A 20188-nucleotide genomic window follows, 5' to 3' on the forward strand; every position below is an offset into this window, starting at 1 on the left:
TTCAGAGGGCTAGTTTGAAAGACTAGGTTACAAGGCAAGCAAGCTTTTAGAGGCTAGTTAGCTGTTAGAAGGCAACTTTTGAATGGTAGCTTAGATGGGTAGCCGACTTTTAGGTGGCTAGTTTAGAAGTTATATTAGAAGGGCAGTTAGGTTTTAGAAACCTAGTTGATATGACTAGCTAGGGTCAGCTATATTTTAGAAGACACCTTTATAAAGCTAGTTTAGATGGTTGGCTAACATGTAGACGGTTAAATAGAAGGCCTGTTAGCTTTTAGAGAGCTAGTCTAGAAGGCTATTTAGACTTCAGAAAGCAAGTCTGCTGGAGTTTAATGTGAGTCTCCTGGAGTTTAATGTGAGTCTCCTGAAGTTTAATGTTGGTCTACTGGGGTCTAATATGGTTTTACTGAAGTTTAATGTCAGTCTACTGGGGTCTTATGTGGGTCTACTGGAGTTTAACCTTTTCATGCATAGAGGTCACGACAGTGTGCAGCTGTTCAAAAGCTGTTTTCTTGTATATGTATGAGTTTTGATGGCATAGTTGCACATCAGCCACTACAGTGGATGCATTTTGCATCGTATCATGGACTGATATGATCCACTGATTGGCGAGCTAATGCAAATTAATTTTAAAAAAAGAATGAATCCAAGATGGACGACAGACAGCCGGAAACACCAAGTTGCTCATTTTTTCTGTTCAAAACTTCTATAAAAAGAGATCCCTGCAGGTAAGAAAAATATGCTGATCGAGTACCATCTAAGGAGTCATGCAATTGCTACATTTTCCACGTATTGATTTGATATTGGGAGGAAATTCTGATTAATCACATATCCACTAAACTGTACATGATGCATCACTGGCTATATTTCAACTACAATTCACAGGAAACAGTTAGGCTATTACTGCTGCTGTTCTTGAAAAGACTTCATCTCCAGGAACTTTTTTTGGCAGTAAATAAACTTGTTTATGTTTTAAGAATGTAACTTGTAGTTTTTGTGTGACTGTATTAATATCTTTATATTTGTAGAGCTCAGGAGCAGAGCGTAATAGACAGGCCTACAGGGCAGTGGAGGAATTATCACATTCAAGTGAGGACGCTGATGCTCGTAGCAGTGATGAGGAATGGCTGCCAGGACAGGATGGATTAACAAATACTAGCAGGAGTGAGAGTGGAGCTGAGGACACTGAGTCTGGACAGAATGCTGAAGGAGCTGAGGATGCAAATGATGGTGAAGGATGAGGATGCATCACCTCACAGAGGTCAACGGGAAAAGGCAGAAAAAAACAGCAGAAATGTCTGAAAAACTAAAGACAATGAGTTTGAGGGAGACTTGCCTCCTTTTTTTTTAGGAGAGTGGAAAGTGAATGTTGAGGGAACAGAACCAATAGATTTCTTTATGCATCTGTTTCCAGAAGGTCTGATAGATGATATAGTGCACAATACAAACCTGTTTGCTCTCCAAAAGGGAAAAGAGAGTCTTGCCTTGACATCGCAGGAGCTGAAAACATTTCGAGGAGTAATTATGGTCACAGCATACGTCAGATACCCAAGATGAAGAATGTACTGGTCATCAGAGGCAGGCCTTTGTCTGGATTTGATTACAGATGCAATTCCAGTCAACAGATGTCTTGTGGCTTTGTGCAAATTATCATAGAAAGTAGTCTCTGCACAAGTAGCAACTAGCATGCTTTGACAGGAGGTGTATGATGCATGCCACCTCTAGTCAACACACTGTGAGGATCTATCATCAGTTCAGAGAGTTGTTACCAGTGTCAGTGATGTGATTTCATTCATGTGTTAAATATGTTTTCTCCAGAAGATGCATGCTGTCCAGCTGAGTGGACATGTAAATCTGTTTCTATAGAAATGGGTTGAAAAAAAAAAATCAAGGTCAAACCTTGTTTTTCATGCTAAAGATGAATAAAAACACTTGGTTAAAAAAAAAAATCCTTACTGAAGTTATCATAGTACATGCATGAAAGGGTTAATGTGAGCTTATTGGGTTCTAGTATGGTTTTACTGGAGTCTAATGTCCATCTACTGGGGTCTTATGTGGTTTTACTGGAGTCTAATGTGGGTCTGCTGGAGTCTAATGTGGGTCTACTGGGGTCTAGTATGGTTTTACCAGAGTCTAATGTCCATCTACTGGGGTCTTATGTGGGTCTACTGGGGTCTCATGGTTTTACTGGAGTTTAATGTCAGTCTACTGCGGTTTAATATGGGTCGACTGGAGGTTAACGTGGGTTTACAAGGGTTTGGTTTGTGTCCGTTTGGGTTTACTGTGGTTCTTTTGGGATCTCCTGGATGTTGAGAACCCTCTGACCCTAGATCAGTGGCTCGTTACCATCTGCTGCCACCCAGTGGAGACCTGCTGCCGCTGCACAGCTCCATCAAACAGCAGAGTGGAGCTTACTTGGGTCGAATGTGGTTTTATCTGGATCTGATGTCTGTCTGAGGTTTAATGGGGGTCTGGTGGTTTCTAATCAGGTGTAAAATGGTGGATGAGGGTCTTTGTTTACTTATTAGAGTTTACATCAGCATGTTTTTGTGGTGAGTTTATTATTTTTGAGGTTTTTTTAAAGACATTTTTGGTTGTTTGAACAAAGAGGGGTTTCATATCGGCGTGTCTTTTTGTCCTCGTTTCCGTCTTTTCCATCCATTGTTGTGTGAAGCGCTGACAGTGGTGAGGTCAGCTGCACTGAAGCCTGCAGTCTGATGGTCTCAGGTGTTTCAGGCGCTGGACCACCCAGGTGAGAACTCTGTGATCTCAGGTGTGTTCGGCGGCAGGAGGCAGAAACAAAGAAAGAAAAAGGCCGGTTCCTTTCTGCTGAACATGAAAAGTCCCTCCGTTATCTCTGAGTGCAGCTGGAACGCTGCCAGGACACACCTGAACGCAGCACCTGAACGCAGCACCTGAACGCAGCACCTGAACGCAGCACCTGAGCTCAGCGTCTGCCGCTCGCCCGCCGGTGGTCAGCAGGTGAGCCGCACCTGAGCTCCATCTGTGGTTTTTGTCGTCCACAGGGTGAACCTGGTTACCTCGGATACACTGGACTTCCTGGTGTGATTGGTTACCCCGGAAACGAAGGTAATCCAGGTCCAGGCGGAGAAAAGGTAACAGCCAGTTAATAGTATTATTAAAGTCAGATCAAGTCACTGAAACACACCCTACTGTATTAAATTAACCTAACGAATTTAAATATTAAGGCTAAAACCCCACAGTTTTAATAACTATGGAATTAGCTTAGCTCATTTTAAATAGTTAAGCTAAGATCCTACAGTGCTAATAATTATGGAGTTCAACCTAAATTAGAACTACAGATTATATCCCTACAATAAATACATGAAACCCAACAAGTCCAAGGATTCTCCGGTTTCCCTGTGAGCAGATTTTGATTTCATTTTAATATTTGTGTATTATCTTGTGTAGATGTATTATTTTTACTGTTAGTATCACTGTTATGAGTATTATTATTTATGGAGTTCCTCAGGGTTCTTTACACGGTCCTCTTCAATTTGTGTTTTTTTTTTTTAAAATAGCAGCCAATCCAAGTAAGACAAGGGATTTAAAATCAGACAGAACATTTTTATTCTAAAAGTAAATGAGAACTCGTGTCATGCTGCTGCCTTTATACGCTTTAATAACTTCAGTTAGACTCAGATTCAAATGTCAGTTATTAATTTGAACTTTTCAGAAAAAAAGTCTTCGTCTAACTCTTGGAGAACAATTTATCACATTTTCATAATTCAGTCTTTGTTTTATTGTTTAAAACTTCACATCAGTTGGGAAAAAACTTAGAAATACACCTGAAGAAACCATTTTAATGTAAGATTTAACGCATTTTTAATCTCCTTCTGGTCTGAAATCTCATATTCTTTATTATAAATCCAACGGTTTCACTATTTTCTGTCATTTTATAGATAAACTTTAACACATTCTTCTGAAAACCTAATGACAGAATCATCACTACTGAAAATCTGAGTGTTTTTTATGCTGTATATTATAAATGTCACATATTTCTGCAGAACACTTTGTTTTCGTGACCCAGTTCTTTTCTCTTTTTTTGTGCTCAGGGTGATCAGGGAGCAGTCGGAGCTTCAGGCCTGAAAGGTTCTCGGGTACGATTGATGAAGATGAAGTGAAACTGTTGTGGATTTGATTTTCTCTCTGAGCCACCAGGGGGCGACACAACAGAACTAATGTGTCGTCATGTGGATTTTGTCTGAATTTAGCATCATGCTAAAGTCACTCAGCGTTTTCGCTTTGATTTTCAGGGTATTCCAGGAAAACCAGGTTTCCCAGGACCTCCAGGATTGCCGGTAAGAGCGACAACACAACATTCGGAGAACATTTATTGTGGGATTCAAAGGATTCGGTGATTTCTGGGCTACAGACTGTCTGCTTTAGTCCCATACAGACAGCAGTAATACAGCCAAAAAAACTTCATGATATTACATTATTCTGTGTTTCTTGTGTTTCTTCTCAGGGAATCCCCGGACATGAAGGACCAATCGGTCGACCAGGAGTCCCAGGATGCAACGGGACGAAGGTAGAGACGATTATCTGGCACTGAGGAGGATAAAATGAGCGGCGCTAATTTACAGCAGCAGTTTTAACACTTACAGTCATGAGCAAAAGTTTACATACCCTTGTAAAGACCATGTTTACTGTGACGGTCTTGAGTTTCCAATAACTCCTAGAACTCTGAACTTTCTGTGATGGAATCATTGAAACACGTGAACCTTTGGCACAAAAAAACAATCCTGCATTTTAATACTTTTACAGATTTATTGAAGGTCTTCTGGAGATGTGACAAAATCTGTTGGGTCAAAAGTAAAAATACAGAGAAGCTGAGGCCTTCAACCCCGAGAACACCAAACCTCATGTTTCCAGAAGATCATTAATAAAACTACGAAAGAACCAACATGCATGACTCGTGGGTTTCAGAGATTCCATCACAGAACATGAAGAGTTACGAGTCATTGGCGACTCAGGACTGATAGACGTGGTCCTGACCGTTGTCTGTAAACGTCACAGAAACTCAAATACAAGCTCCATTTGATTCAGGCCAGTGCAGCAGAATATGAGGGAGTGTCAGAGTCTTCTGATGGGTTTTGCTTCATTTTAGCATCACAATGCTACGAGATTTAAACCATCTGGCTGACTGGTGTCTTTCAGGGTGACCCTGGTTTCCCAGGTTACCCCGGGCCTCCAGGACCACCTGGTCTGCAGGTAAGTCGCCTCCTGAATCGGTGCAGGCTAAGCTAAGCTAACCATGTGACGCTAAAGCTAACAGTGTTGGTGTGTTTCAGGGCCGTGAAGGACTGCGAGGGCCGAAGGTATGAACACCAGAACGCTTCAGCTTCAGAAATAAAGACGAACCTTTAAGACTTTATGTGCAGCGGTTGTGTTTGGTTTCAGGGCGACACGTTCAGTTTCCCCGTCGCTCAGGACGTTAAAGGAGCTACAGGACCCCCGGGACTGTACGGAGGAAAGGTCCGGCTTCATGCTGCTGTGTTTTGTCTCTCTGAAGCTGTTTTTTGTCATCCTGGTTCTTTATAGAAATTTCTTGCCTCTTTGTGTTAATTTCACATCTCTATTTGTTGTTTTGTTTTTTCTTTTCTCTTTGTGGTGATTTATTGTCTCTTCATGGTGGTTTTGTGTCTTTTTATTGTTGCTTTCTGTTTTTTTTGTGGTCATTTAGTGTCTATTTTAATCATTTTGTGGGTTTTTTGTCTTTATTTCAGTCATTTTGTGTGTTTTTGAAGTAGTTTTGTGTGTCTTTCTGGTTATTGTGTCTCTTTGTGTTCATTTTTATTCTCTTTGTGGTTCTTTTGTGTCTCGTTTTTATGGTTTGTGTCTTTTTTTCATCATTTTGTGTTTCTTTGGGGTCATAAGATGTTTCTTTGTGTTGGTTTTGTGTATATCGTTGTGGTCGTTTGGTGAATCTTACTGTTAAAGCCTCAGGTGTAACATGTCCTCTGATTGGCTGTTTCAGGGGCTGGATGGAGAACCAGGTGAAGCTGGTCTTCCAGGATCCCCGGGACCTGCCGGACTTCCTGTACGCTTCAAACCTCCAACTTTATTTACACATTTGCAGCGTGCATTCAGTGGATTGTTTCCATTGTTGATCAGTCTGTCCAACATTTTCTCAGTTAATCTATAAAATGTCAGAAAGTGGTGAAAATTCTCAGTTTCTGAAGCTCCGATCGGGGATTGTAGACGTTTTTTCCCCCCAAAAAATACCTGATTACTGAGTTATCCAGATACTCGATGATCAATTTAATTGATTAATGGTTTTAGGTGACAACTTCTGCGTTTTGTTTTGTTTTTCTCAGGGAGGTCCAGGGTTGCCGGGGTTACCGGGAGAGAAGGTCAGTTTCTGTTTCTGCCCAGTTCAGCTTCTTCTTGTTCTTTATTTTTGAACAATGACTTTTAGACCAAAACCAGTCTGTTGGAGTCCAAACTCAGACCCCTTACAGACAGATGTACGAGGTGCAGTCAAAAGGCTCCACGAGTTTACAAAAGTCAAACACCTGATTTCAATTTGGCCGCCATCCCTGTCAAAGTCGACTCCTTGTGCAGTGTTGCTCTGCTCCCAGAGCTCCTGGATGTCAACATGACGCCGTCTGTGATGAGCTCGATCTTCTAAACTGTGTCAAAACAGCAGAACTGTAACTTGGATTTAGAAGAAGAAGTCAGAGGAGACACATCTGGTGAGCAGAGCGACGATCATGTCGGTGGGATCAAGAAACTGGAGTGGACCACAGTGACAGACAGCCGGAGTTTAGATGTTCTCATTCAGACTGTGGTCATTGTGTGCCTAGTTCTGGTCATTTTGTGTCTCTTAGTAGTAATTTTGCGTATTTGTGTCTCTTCCACTGTTTGCTTCTGTTTCTTCTCCTGATGGCAGCTGCAGACCGTCCTCTGGTCACCATGACGATCCTCCACATGTTGGATCTCTGGCACACCGTGTGATGTTTGCTCTTCGTCAAACTTTAAACTCCATAAATTCTTTTTTTTTTTTTTTACATCCTAAATTCCTGCCGTATCAAACATCTGTACCACAGATCGTGAAGTGGTGTTGCTCACATGTTGTCTGGCTGTGACGCTCCGTCCAACACAAACCATATTAAAGCCTTTTAGTTGCACCTCGTATGTAAATATAGAAAGTTCAGACTTTATCTTGTTCAAACAAGTTACTGTGTTGTTTGAAAGCTCGTATCTTGAGTGCACAGTTGTTTGAGTGTTGTTCACACGCTTCAGGATCTTGTTTGCACAAGTTAATAGTTAGACAGCAGAAGTTAGCGTCTCGTTCTAACGAGCTGAAAAATGTCCTTCAGGGTTCTGGAGACTTCAACGATTAACCAGTAATCACAGCTCAACTCCTCCAGATGTGTAACAGGCAGATGTTCTGTTTGCTTTTGTGACTTCAGTCTTCTGTTTCTGATTCAGGGTCAAGAAGGTCCCAGTCCAGTGATTCCAGGTCCACGAGGACAGAAGGTCAGCCGCCCCATGTACACTTTGGTTTTAACCCCCTGAAGCCTGAGCAGCAGTTTGTTTTTGTTTTTTGTTTTTTTGCTGCTGTTGCATTTTTCTTCAGTGTGGGATCATTTTTCACTGCAACATAAAGTCCTGCACCTCAGTGGAAACGTGTCTTTGATTGTTTATTCAGGAAAAATTCACAAAACTGGAAACAACATGTCCAACAGTTTCCCAGTGTTGGAAATTTGTCCAAAGTAGCATAAAATCGTCCAAAATGACTCAAGACTTTTCTAAAATGACTTGCAACTAGTTAAAAATTACTTATTTTTTTGTCATTACACACAATTTGAGTAATTTTGGACGAGTTTTAATCCAGTGCATCAGCTGTAGAAAGATGTTCCACCATCAGCTGGATGTATCTCCAACAACTGGCTCCTCTGTTCACTGTTTCTGAGCCGTGCTGCATGTATTTATTGATCCAGTAGGTTACAGTGTCCACTCAGTCACTTTATGGAAACACTGCCTGCAGTTCAACTCAAAAACTCAACATTTTTGTGACCTGAGTCAGTCGTGACTTCACGGTTGTGACCAATATTGTCGGATTTTTAGTTTAGTTTTTACAGAGTCTGGTTACTTTTTAAACCAGTCATGTGGAATAAAGAGATTTTGATGAAGGAGCTGACTGTTGGAAAGTTGAAAACCTGATGATGTTTTTCTGATTTTAAAGTTTTTGGTCCATAAATGGTCATTTTGCTGATTTTCTGAACAATAACAAGGGTTTCAAACTTAACGGCAGGTTTTGGGGTTCAGAGAGCTAAACCTAAAACACACTCTGTTTTTTTTGTGAGCAAACTTTTATAATATCTGCCGAACATGTCCAACATCTTCATCTTCATCTTCATCTTCATCGTCACCTCCATCAGCTGTGTTTGGTTTGCAGGGCGACAGCGGACCTCCAGGGATTCCCGGGCAGAAAGGAATCAAACTGTACGCCGAGGGATCCAAAGAACTGAAGGTGAGTCCGTCTTTGGAGCTCCCTGTCTTTTTGTTTTTACGTTTTTTTTACATGTTTAGTTTTTGTCTTTCAGGGAGAACCAGGTGAAATTGGAGACAAAGGCTGTCTGGGGATTCCTGTGAGTCAAACCGTCCGAAATTCACAGCAGCAGAGAGAAATCTCTCTTTTCTTAAATATTACTGTCAGAATGTGAGAGTGATGTTTGGTTTGTGCTCCAGGGTTTGCCGGGGAAACCGGGGATTAAAGGAGAGAAGGGAGGTGTTGGTGATCTGGGTTCACTGGTGAGATCAAGCTAAAGTAATCCTGACTTCTATGAGCAGCTCAGCCGGTATTATGGATCCCAGAATGAGGTCGGTGTTTGTGTTTCAGGGTAAACCTGGGAAGGAGGGATTCCCCGGAGAGCTCGGAGAACAGGTGACCAACATGCTACGCTAATGCTAGCTTAGCATTCTGCTCTATTTAAAGAACTGCAACAAAACGCAGATTATTTTCACAGATTTTAACTGTTTAACTGCCAGTTTGTTTACGTCACACCACAGTTATTTATTTTAAAAAAAAGATAAAAATTAATTATCTTCCACATTATTGTCTGTCTGCAGGGAGATCCCGGAGATCGTGGGTTCCTTGGTCCTCCGGGTATCGATGGATCCCCGGTGAGTACTGTCTGAGATACAGGTAGTACTACTGCAGTAGTACAGGCGGCACTGTATCAGGTTTTATTGTTTACAATGTTTGTGTGTTTACAGGGAGAGAAAGGCGATCAAGGTCCTCCAGGTCTTCCAGGAGAGGTTGGTCTTGTTGTTTTATCAGAACCTTGAAAATTTTCACTCAAGATTTGGATTTAACTGAGAAGGTGGAGCTAAAACGTGGGGGCCAGAGTCATTAATTAGAGGGTGGGACTAAAACATGGGGGTGGAGTCATTAATTAGAGGGTGGGACTAAAACATGGGGGTGGAGTCAGTAGTTACAGGGTGGGGCTAATATTCAACTTACAGTCTCTTCTTTCGATTTAATACATGTTTTCCTGTTTCTGTCAGATGGTTTGGAAACACAGATTCCTGAAGGGTCAACCTGGTGTCCCCGGACCTCGAGGACCCCCGGGAGTCCCTGGAGAACAGGGTATTAAAACGGGCTTGATGGGAGCAAGATTCCTAATTCTGCTGATTGCTGTAGAGTTTCTTTACAATCTTCCAAACAGTGTATTTACATTTAAACACTGTAGTTTTAGTGCCACAAGTATTGAAAATTTATGACCTTAATACCAAATGTTAAAGAGTAAATTATTATAATTAAATTTCAGGAAGGGATTTTCGTATGTAGATAAACTTTAGCTTGCTCATATTCTTCCATAAATGTAAGAAAAATGCTGTTGCTTCTGTTTGTAATCAGATTACTCCAGATCTGCTGTGCTGTCAGATTTATGGATCAGTTATGGATCCGATGACCTGATAGTTTAACTCGATGAATGTTCTCTGGTCTGTTTCAGGACTAATCGGGTTTCCTGGACTGAGGGGAGAACCAGGTAAACTCCACCTGTACTCTCTCTTTCTTTTGCAGCTGATTATCAATAATCTATAATCAGTAACAAACGTAACAGCAGAACGTAAGACTAGACTTAGGCTTGTCCTCTAGTGACTTGATTCAGATTGGACCTCAAAAGACTTGAGACTGAGACTCAACTTAGTTCAAAAGTCTTGAGACCTGATTTGGACTTGCCCTCTAAAGACTTGTCTTGGGCTTGGTCCAGAGGGCTTGAGCGTCAACCATGTTGGTCCTCTAAAGACGCGAGACTTAACTTGGACTTGACTTGGACTTGTCCTTTTAAAAGTTGAGACTTCACTTGGACTTGATCCAAAAGCCTCGATGAGATCTCTAAATTCTTGATTCGAAAGTGATCTATATGAGACTTGCAATATGACTTGGACTTGTCTTTGAAAAACTTGAGACTCGATTTACACTTGTGCCGACAGACTTGAGACTTGACTTTAAGGTGTCTAAAGACTTAAGACTTGATTTGGATATGTCCTCTAAGGATTTGACACTTGACTCAGACTTGGTTATAACATCTTGAGACTTGGCTTGGACTTGTCTGTTAAAGACTTGAGTCAGAAGTGGTCCAAAAGACTTGAAATATGACTTGAAATTGACTTCTAAAGACTTGAGACTTGACTTGTACCTGTCCTCTAGAGACCTGAAACTTAGATTAGCCCTCTGAACACGTGATACGTGACTTGTACTTCCTCCAACAGTCTTTATACTTGACTCAGACTAGTCCTCTAAAGACTTGACTGGACACTCAGCTTAGACTTGGTTCTAAAGACTTAAAACATGACTTGGACCTGCCCTTCAAAACGCTTGAGACTTTTCTTTGACTTGACCTGTAAAGACTTGACACTTAACTCGGACTTGTCCTCAAGACTGAGGACTTGTCCTCAAGACTGAAGACTTGACTCAGACTTGATCCAGAAGACATAAATACTTTGTGTAGTTCGGTGCTTTACTTTGTTGTTGACAGTAGATGAATAAAATCTGTTCTTTGTGTCTTGAGGTGTGGCTCCTACCGGACCACCGGGCCCCCAGGGGCCTCCCGGTTCATCTGGGCCCAAAGGAGATCCAGGAGAGCCGGGGCCATTGGTTATTGGCCCCCCGGGACAGACTGGAGTCCCAGGATTTCGTGGAGCTGAAGGAGAACCAGGAGAACCGGGAATACCCAGTAAGTCCTGTAGATGCTTTTAGATGTGGCGCTCCTCAGGGAAGCAAACTGGAGCCTCTGCAGTTTGTTTTACGAGAGTTAGAAACAAAACTGCAGACGTAGCTTCATAAAGAGACAAAAACAAAATCCACCTTCTAACAACAACTGATTTGATTTTGTCTTCTTTAATTTCATCAGATTTTGTGGAAGGTGAAGTTGGTCGTCCAGGAGTTAAAGGTCTCAAAGGCCTGACAGGATTACCTGGAACCAGAGGGGAGGCTGGACTGACAGGTGAGGAGGAGTGGGAGGACGGGGCAGTGTTAACTTGATTTTATATAATAAATGCTATCATATATGGCATATGAGTCCATGCCAAGTCATGTTCGATAGTCTGACCTGAAGGGCTTAAAACAGCAGATTTCTAATAGAAATTTTGAATGGGATTTTCAAGAAAAAATAAAAAATATGATCATCAAAAGTTTAGCAATTTTTGCTTGTTTGCTCTGAGCTTTGACATCAGTACTGACTTGTACTTGTCCTTTAAAGACTTGAGAGTTGACTCAATAGAGAGTGGAAACTTTACAAGTCTCTACTCTTTTAAGGACCAGTTGAAGTCCAGTCTCGAGATTTAGGAGGACCCGTTTAAGTCAAGTGACAAGCCTTCAAAGGACCAGTTCCAGTTGAGTCTCAAGTTCCAAAAGGACAAGTCTGAATCAAGTCTCAAATCTTTAGAGGACTATTCCAAATCAGCTGTCAAGTTTAAAGATTAAAAGTCCAAGTAGTCCCATCCTTTTTGAAGTAAAGCCCAAATCAGGTTTCAAGTCTTTAGGGGACAGGTCAGAGTCAAGTTAAGTCTTTAGAGAACAGGTTAGAGTTAAATCTTTGGAGGACTAGTTAAAATCAACTCTCCACTTTTAAGAGGACAAGCTTAAATCAAGTCTCTAGTCTTGAAAGGGTTAGTTCAAGTTAAGTCTTAAGTTTCAATAGGGCAAGTTCAAGTCACTAGTCTATAAAGGACTAGATCAAGTCTCAGGTTTCAAGAAGACAAGTCTATGCAAAGTCACTAGTTTTTAAAGGACTAGTTCAGCTGAATGTAAAACAACAACTCTCAGTCAAGTTTCTAGTCTTCAGAGGGTTTGTCCAATTCAGGTCCAGCTCAAGTTTAAAGTCTTCCGGATCAATGCCATGTCAGATCTCAAGTTTCAACATCATCAGAATTATTCAGTCGATTGGTTGCTGTTCACCAGGTGACAAGGGGGAGGTGTGTTTGGCCTGTCCTGTGGTTTCTGGAGAACCGGGACCTCAAGGTGAACCAGGAAAACCAGGTGAAAACGGGTTGACAGGTAAGAACCAACCGACTCTTCACTGAGATGTTTAACTGATTATCTGAGTTGTTGATCCTGTGATCGGCAACTCGGTAGCAGCTTTGCCTCCGAAAGCAAACCTCCGTTATACAGAAAAGTTAAGTTTGTTTCTTCAGCGTACAGATGACAAGCAGGTTAAACTCACCTATCTGTGATGTTGTTCTGATTCCAGGTTCAGATGGTTATCCAGGATTCAAAGGCGATGAAGGGGTCAAGGGTATCGGAGGACCAACTGGTCCACCGGTGAGTTCAGCTCTGCTTCCTGTTCAACTGCTAGAATTAGATTTTCTCTGTTTGTTAGAGCCAGTTAAACATGTAGCAGTGGGAGAATGTCTCTCAGATTACTTTTTAGCAGCTGTAAATTCTAAACGGTTAATGCAAAATTTCAGTAAACTCTATGAATGAGAGCTGAAAGTCTGAACTGTGGTGGAGCTAAATGATAAAAATTAAGTTAAAAATACTCATACAGTCGACTGCACCTTCTCTGCAAATAAGCTTTGCTATGCGTTTTTACTCTTCAGGGTCCCTTTGGTATCCCCGGCCTCCCAGGTTCCCCGGGACTCGCTGGTGAACCGGGAATCATGCAGCGGGTCGGGCAGAAGGGTGAGGACGGGGCCCTGGGGGAATCAGGACCACAAGGACTGGAGGGAAGGGATGGACGTACAGGAGTGCCAGGACCAAAAGGTGCAGTGGGACCGAAAGGAGACCCGGTGCGTATTTCACTGGAGGTTTTACTATCCACCATATTCTTTATCCTACTTCTGATGGAGGCTTTGAGGGACTGTGATGTGTTTCCATGGTAGCAAACCATCATCGGTTCCTGTTTTTGAATAACAGATGTGATCCTCAGATGTTGGTTTTGTTTGTTTTGACTCTGATGCTGCTGTTTTAGGGGCCTCTGGGGCCCAAAGGGGACCAGGGTCCACTGGGAGACACTGGCCCCAGAGGACTGACGGGACAAATGGGGCCCTCTGGACCTCCTGGTATCGGGGCTCCAGGACCACCTGGACCTAAAGGCACTGTGGGAACCCTGGGAGAACCAGGAGAACCTGGATCACCAGGTGAGTCCAGGAGGGAAGGCGGCGGAACTAGATCTTTAGACCAACTAGTCAGGTAAATTATTTAATAAATAATATTGTAGGGTTTTAACCTTAGTGTTTAAATTACTGAGGTACATTATTATTCTGTATGATATTGTTGGGTGTCAACCTTATCACTAATGTTACTCAGGTGAATCTATACAGTATATATTATTATGTTGTACTAACTTTAATAGAAATAATGTTTTAAGGGTCTTCATCTTAATATTTAAACCTGTTAGGCAGATTTGTAACCCCAGTCCTGTTTTTTGTTTCGTTTTCTCCAGAAAGCATTCAACGTCTCTTAGTTAAAATATGCTGTGTAACTGAAATGACTTGACTATCCAGAGCTAACAGTTCGTCTGTTGTTTCAGGTGAAAAAGGTTCTCCAGGGGAAATCAGAACCTCTCCAGGTGATCCAGGCGAGAAAGGAGAGAAAGGTTTATCTGGAAACCCCGGACCTGAAGGTGCGACAAAAACAAGTCATCGTCCTAATTTTGACTTTCACTGGTGAAACAGAGAGACCTGTCAATTTTAAAAAGCAGATTTGACTTCTACTAAATCTGTGTGATTATAACAGGTTAAAAAAGGAAACATCACTGATTAGACAAAGAGAAACAAAAGGAATCTCCCTGAAAATCTGTATAAAATTACAATATTTACTTGTACCTGTCTAGCTGCTGCCTCACCTGTGTTCTCTGCTGCTCTCAGGTCTGACCGGATCCTCAGGAGCTTCAGGATTTATTGGTCCAAAGGGAGAAAAAGGAGATAAAGGCTTTTCTGTCCAGGGGCCCCCAGGTTTCCCAGGAGTCAAAGGTCAGTTTCAGAGTAGTTTTGTAGAGAACTAAGTCTGAAATGATTAAAGAAAGTAATACATTTAGTATCTGGTTTCAGGACCGAAGGGTCTGCCTGGAGCTCCGGGTTTACCAAGTTTTGGCATCAAGGGTCGAGCGGGGCCGTCGGGTCCACCGGGGATGCCAGGGCCAAAGGTAACGTCACCATAACAGTTAGAGAAGGTTCTTGTCTGATTAGGAAAGAGTCTGAGCGTTAAATTACAAGTTAAGCCTCAAATCTGAATTCTCTGTAACAGCCAGCAGGGGGCGACGTCTCTGGTTGCAAAAATACGTCAGATCTTATAGAAATTTGTGAGAAAATTAGCGTCCTTCTTACTTGATCTTCTGCCTCAGTAAGCATTTCCGTCATAGGTTTCTGGTCTCAATCTCTAGTTTCAAGTTTCCTTCAATACAACATGGTGTTTATTTAGTAAATTAAAGTCTCATTTGGAAGAAAATAGACAGTAAAGTAGGGGATGTTTTAGGTTCTCAGTCAGATCCACTGTTTGCTTGCAGTGTCTGGTTTCAGAAAACCAAAATGGTGACAGCCAAAGTCCAAACTTAAAGCTTCAAAACAACGGTCCATAAATTCACAGGTGACATCACAGTGGCCACATTTATCTTTATATACACTCAATAATGTCAGGACAAAGCACCAACCTGGGACGTAGCGAATGTGATAGAACCTTGTTGAATCTGATGAGCCATTCAAGTTTGTTTGAGGTTTTTAGCTCTAGTCACACACATCAGAGCTTTAGTTAGAAACTCCTACTGACTGTAAACAGAGGTCATGTTTGCATATAAAACTGATTTTCTTCTCTTGTGGTGCTCTACCTCCAAGGGGCACAGAGGCTTTGGTTTTCCAGGCCAGCAGGGTCAATCGGGCCCTCAGGGAGAAGACGGCTCTGTGGGACCCCAAGGAAACCCGGGACTTCCTGGTATAGACGGGGCTCCAGGACAAATAGGACAAGATGGTCTAGCAGGACTTAAAGGTAGCTCATTGAATATTTGATCAGATATGATCACAGAGACAGACATTGTAGAAATTGTTGGTTGCTGGGGATGTCCAGATCAAGTTTTCTAGCATCTGCTGACACCGAGTACCAATCTGATACCATTTTCCTACATAGTACTTACTTTAAGTATGTAAGAGTTAAAATCTCTCCGATCTATGAGCTTGACACTGAATAACTTTGTAATACATTTTTTAAAAAAGCATTGCTGCCTCTGGTCTGTTCCTAAATGTTGTGTAGGTGCTCATGAACCTTGTTGTATAGCTCCATTAGGACACAGTCTGACATGTAGTGTTAGATGGTAGGATGTACTGAGGCTCGACAAGTTCCAAAAGACTGAGAAAACCTGTATTCTTTAGATGCATGACAGAAAATGTATCACAGATCAGCTGTAACACTTGATTGTTCCACCAGGGGGAGCCTCTTACTGTTTAGTACTGTAGCAACCAGTGAAGTTGGTCATTGGGACTACAGGGGTTTCATCTTGGCAAACAGAAAGCGTTGTGGGGATTTAACGAGCAATGGGCACCATGACAAAGACTTCTACATGACCTCGGACTAGAGCTCGTGTTTTTAGGACAAACTGAGGGTCAAGTAGGACAGAGTTCTTATATCTCAATGTTTTTGTGTCTGAATCATGTGTCCTTTAACCAAAACAGCAAAGGACAAATCATTGCTGTTTTATTGATCATTCTCCCAACTAATAACTCAAAATTTATTGGCCCTGATGTTTGTTTGCAAACTGTTCTCTCTCTTGATGACACCAGTGTGACAGTCGTAAGCAAGAATCGGGCTTTGGTTTGTGCCAGTACCGATCAGTTAAAACATGCATGATTTCCCTGATTCTGAAACCCTGAAACATACCCACAGTTCCGCCACAGAACCAGAATTCTTCTGGTAGAAAAAAGTACTAGTAGGTGTTTTGGTTCAAGTACAGGCAGCAGATTCTGTTTTAAGCCGACCAAACTGAGCTAAAGTGTTCCTCAGGTCATCGCGGTCTGGATGGGCTTCCTGGTCCTGTTGGTTTCATTGGACCCTGTGTACCTGGAGATCCTGGACCTGAAGGAGAACCAGGCGTGAGGGGCGTCATCGGATTCACAGGTGACACACCTGAGTCGAGTTTATGTTTAGGAGAGAGGCCACCATCTCTCAGGCTGACAGGTGTCTGGTCTTTCAGGGATCCGGGGCCTAAAGGGTGAGCAGGGGGATCCTGGGCTGCCGGGCGTTGGAGCTCTGGGGCCTCAGGGGCCATACGGGAACCCAGGGTTTGATGGAACTCCTGGACCGGTAGGAGCTGTTGGACAAAAGGGTCTGAGAGGAACCGATGGGGAGCCAGGGAGCCCAGGTATTATATTCACTGTCAGTCAATAAAAACTAAGCAATAATTGATAATCAATAATGATCTAATTAGTGGTTCAAGGCTTATTCCACAGTCACATCAACATATGTGTGTGTGTGTTTCAGGAGTCAGAGGGAACCAGGGCCCCCCAGGTCCATTTGGGAGACCAGGGGCCGATGGGAAACCAGGGGAGCCCGGACAACCAGGACCGAAAGGTTTCACCGATCAATCAATCAATCAGTTGGTTTTCAATCAGTGACTGTAATGATCTCTGACTCTCTGCTGTCGTCTCTCAGGTAACATGGGGGCAAAAGGACTCGGAGGTTCTCGGGGGCCCACGGGACTGCAGGGGGACCGAGGAGAGCCTGGACCGAAAGGAATCCAGACGGACGTCATGATGTACGGTGATCCTGGAGACCCCGGATTCATCGGTACCTGTTCTGTTTCTGTTCTGTTCTGCTAGTGCTGTGTTTTGTTCTGAACTACTTGGTGTTGTTCTGTTCTGTTCTGTATGAGTGTCGTGGAACTCTATTTAGTTTAAAATCAGTGTCAGTCTTTCATCCTCATCGAACGTCCTCGGTGTTCCTCAGGGTTCTACTCTGGATCCTCTTGTACTGTTATTTATTCTAACAGCTGTCAGCGCCTCTAAAGCTGACTGGTGCAACACATCACATCTGTTTTAATCAGTAAAGAAACAAAGTGTAGAATGACCTGTTGTGGATTCACCTGACTGTCTGCCTACTTCAGGTGCTAAAGGTGTCACCGGTTGTAAAGGTGAGATAGGCCTCCCGGGGCTCCGAGGCCCAGACGGCAGCGACGGCAAACTTGGAAACTCCGGACCACGAGGTGAGTACAGCTGACTGTTAGCTGCTGAAGTTATCCAGAAAAATCCTGGTTTTAATCGAGATTATAAAGTTAGAAGAAGAAACATTTCTTAAATTATTTATTATTAAAAAATGAAATAACTGAAATCAATGTGTCCCATGTTTTTACAAGTGTGCACAGATGTTGCCAACGCTGAGAAAAAATGGAAGCTCCACAACTCCAGATTTACATTTTTACAGTCTTTACTTTTTCACATCGATGTTTCCTCGTCTAAGCAGTCTGAAGTTGTCCAGAATGATTTGAACATGGCCAAAGGGACGAATAATGTGTAAAATTGACTCAAGGAGTCCATAATAACTTGAAAACTGTCCAAAGTTACATTAAATTAGTTCAAAATGACTGAAAAGTTGTTGAAAACGACCGTTTGTGGGTCTTTATGGACTATTTTTGGTCCAGTTTTGAGTCTCTGCTCATCTGTAGAAAGATGTTCCACCATCAGCTGGATGTATCTCCAACAACTGGCTCCTCTGTTCACTGTTTTTGATCCATGCTGCATTTATTTATTGATCCAGTAAGTTTGATTTTCTTCTCAGACTCTCTGTGGAAACACTGGCTGCAGTTCAACCTGAAAGTTTTCCGCTGTTGCTCACAGTTGAGCCCGTTGTGGAGAATCAGTCCGCTAAGGAGTGAAGGATTTTTTATTTTGTACAGAATCTGATGCAAAGTCTGTAATTTTGGTGAATTTTAAAGTGACATATGTGGAGTGAAAAGATTTTAATGCAGTATAGTTTAGATTTGGTTAATTGTCCTGATGGAACTGCACACATGGTGCGTTCAAGGACCATCGCAAATTTGAAAATCCAATGATTCCTTCTGTTTTTACACTTTCTGGCTGAGAAATGGTGTCGTTCTGGTTACTACTTTGGTTTTTAGGCATTTAAAACCTGCATTTCAGTCGGTTAAGAAGACAAAATGGGAATTAAAAATAAACAGAACAATAAAAAAATTGATGGTGATTCTCTGTTTGTGTTTGTCAGGGCTTCCTGGAGACCCGGGTAGAGATGGAGCAAGAGGTCTTCCTGGTCCCGCTGGACCCCCTGGTAACCCAGGACCGCTGGGGATGCCAGGTAACGTCCCACCTGTAACTACATACACTCACATGGTATTAAAACACCAGCTTAAATTGAATCAGGCACTCAAGCACCACAGAAGTGTGAAAAGAGCGACTTCAGCTCTGTATTCTCTTCTAACATCAATATGAACTCCGGCTCTCTAAGATCTTTATTCAAAAAGTTTCATCTGGTTTAGAATAGTCCAGATTTGGAGGTCAGGATCAGGTCATCTTTCTTCTTCTCGTACCACTTCTTAAAAGCAGCATCGGATTGTACCAACCGGATACAAATAGAAATCTGAAAACAAATATTCACATATTATTGTGTTTTAAATCATAAAAAGGCTGAAAATCCAACTCACAGTTTTAGATTTTAGGATTTAGTGTTTTTGGACTACAGGTATCTCAGTCCTACTAAATAGTTTTGACACAGTGAAGGTTTGATCCAGATCAAATTATGTCAAATAATCTGTGTTGTTGTTGTTGTTGTTGTTGTTTTCAACCACCTGTTTCCAAGATTCGGTTCAACCTGCTGTTTCTCTGCAGGGTGTAAAGGTGAGAAAGGCTGTTTAGGACCTTGTGGGATTCCTGGTTCAGATGGAAAACCAGGAATAGATGGGCCTAAAGGTTCTAAAGGAGTACCAAGTCCACCTGGACCAGGACCGAAGGGATGTCCAGGAACGAAGGTATCACACGTGACTAAACCCTAACTCTTGCTATCGGGGGTTCAAGGTGCTGGATTATGACCACAATGATAATTTGTCCAGCCTTTAAATGATCTTCACCTAAATTAGAGCATCTCCTCAAGACAAAATATAAAGACTGTACCAAAAACAACTCAAACTGAACATGTAGTAATCAATAGTCATTACAATTTACAGATGTTCCCTAAACACCTCACATGCATCACCGCTAGGCAGCTGTGCACCAAGAAGCCTCTAGTCTCCATCAGTTACAGCTCAGACATCGAGCCCAAAAATAAATTTGAACAGATTGTAGTCCAGCAGTCTAATGTCAGATTTACCAAACGTAAGCGACGCTCCATGCTATCTGGGCAGCTACGTACAAAGAAGCCTCTAGTCTCCATCAATTACAGCTGAAACGGCTGCGAAACCAGTTTCAGTTTTAATGAAGTGAAATACTGTAATGTCAGATTTACCATTTGCAAGTGAGAATAAGTGCTAGCTAGGCGGCGTTGCACCGGGAAGCCTCTAGTCTCCACTCAGGTGCTGCAGCAGCTTAGACACCTGTGAGCACAAAAACGAAACAGAAATATGAGGTCTAATGTCATGTTGCGGTTCTCTATGGGCAGAACATTTGAAACATCACTGTCACAGTCAGTCATGTTCTTTTAACTGTGGAAAACCAAGGTTGTGATTGATATTCAGTTAATTGTAAAGCCGTAATAATGATGCACGATGTGCTATTGGTC

At 42.2% G+C, this 20188-nt stretch overlaps 1 protein-coding gene across 1 annotated transcript in view; it reads left to right on the top strand.

Annotated features, from left to right (window-relative positions):
* Positions 1–2217: 2217 nt before the first annotated feature.
* Positions 2218–20188, top strand: part of col4a3 (collagen, type IV, alpha 3) — a 34107-nt gene continuing 16136 nt past the window's right edge. The window contains exons 1-36 of the mRNA XM_008287244.1: positions 2218–2238; positions 3024–3113; positions 4074–4118; positions 4275–4319; positions 4487–4549; positions 5179–5232; positions 5313–5339; positions 5422–5496; positions 5999–6061; positions 6339–6374; positions 7456–7503; positions 8426–8500; positions 8574–8618; positions 8719–8781; positions 8870–8914; positions 9100–9153; positions 9247–9288; positions 9538–9619; positions 9987–10022; positions 11049–11213; positions 11391–11483; positions 12440–12535; positions 12729–12799; positions 13078–13266; positions 13449–13617; positions 14010–14102; positions 14347–14451; positions 14530–14624; positions 15310–15460; positions 16469–16582; positions 16659–16826; positions 16946–17035; positions 17117–17251; positions 17568–17666; positions 18683–18772; positions 19303–19442. Of these exons, the coding sequence (XP_008285466.1) occupies positions 2218–2238; positions 3024–3113; positions 4074–4118; positions 4275–4319; positions 4487–4549; positions 5179–5232; positions 5313–5339; positions 5422–5496; positions 5999–6061; positions 6339–6374; positions 7456–7503; positions 8426–8500; positions 8574–8618; positions 8719–8781; positions 8870–8914; positions 9100–9153; positions 9247–9288; positions 9538–9619; positions 9987–10022; positions 11049–11213; positions 11391–11483; positions 12440–12535; positions 12729–12799; positions 13078–13266; positions 13449–13617; positions 14010–14102; positions 14347–14451; positions 14530–14624; positions 15310–15460; positions 16469–16582; positions 16659–16826; positions 16946–17035; positions 17117–17251; positions 17568–17666; positions 18683–18772; positions 19303–19442 (3072 nt within the window). The remainder of the gene's footprint in view (positions 2239–3023; positions 3114–4073; positions 4119–4274; positions 4320–4486; positions 4550–5178; positions 5233–5312; positions 5340–5421; positions 5497–5998; positions 6062–6338; positions 6375–7455; positions 7504–8425; positions 8501–8573; positions 8619–8718; positions 8782–8869; positions 8915–9099; positions 9154–9246; positions 9289–9537; positions 9620–9986; positions 10023–11048; positions 11214–11390; positions 11484–12439; positions 12536–12728; positions 12800–13077; positions 13267–13448; positions 13618–14009; positions 14103–14346; positions 14452–14529; positions 14625–15309; positions 15461–16468; positions 16583–16658; positions 16827–16945; positions 17036–17116; positions 17252–17567; positions 17667–18682; positions 18773–19302; positions 19443–20188) is intronic.

The sequence above is a fragment of the Stegastes partitus genome, unplaced genomic scaffold (genome assembly GCF_000690725.1).
Source record: "Stegastes partitus isolate 25-593 unplaced genomic scaffold, Stegastes_partitus-1.0.2 Scaffold491, whole genome shotgun sequence".
Taxonomy (NCBI): Eukaryota; Metazoa; Chordata; class Actinopteri; family Pomacentridae; genus Stegastes; species Stegastes partitus.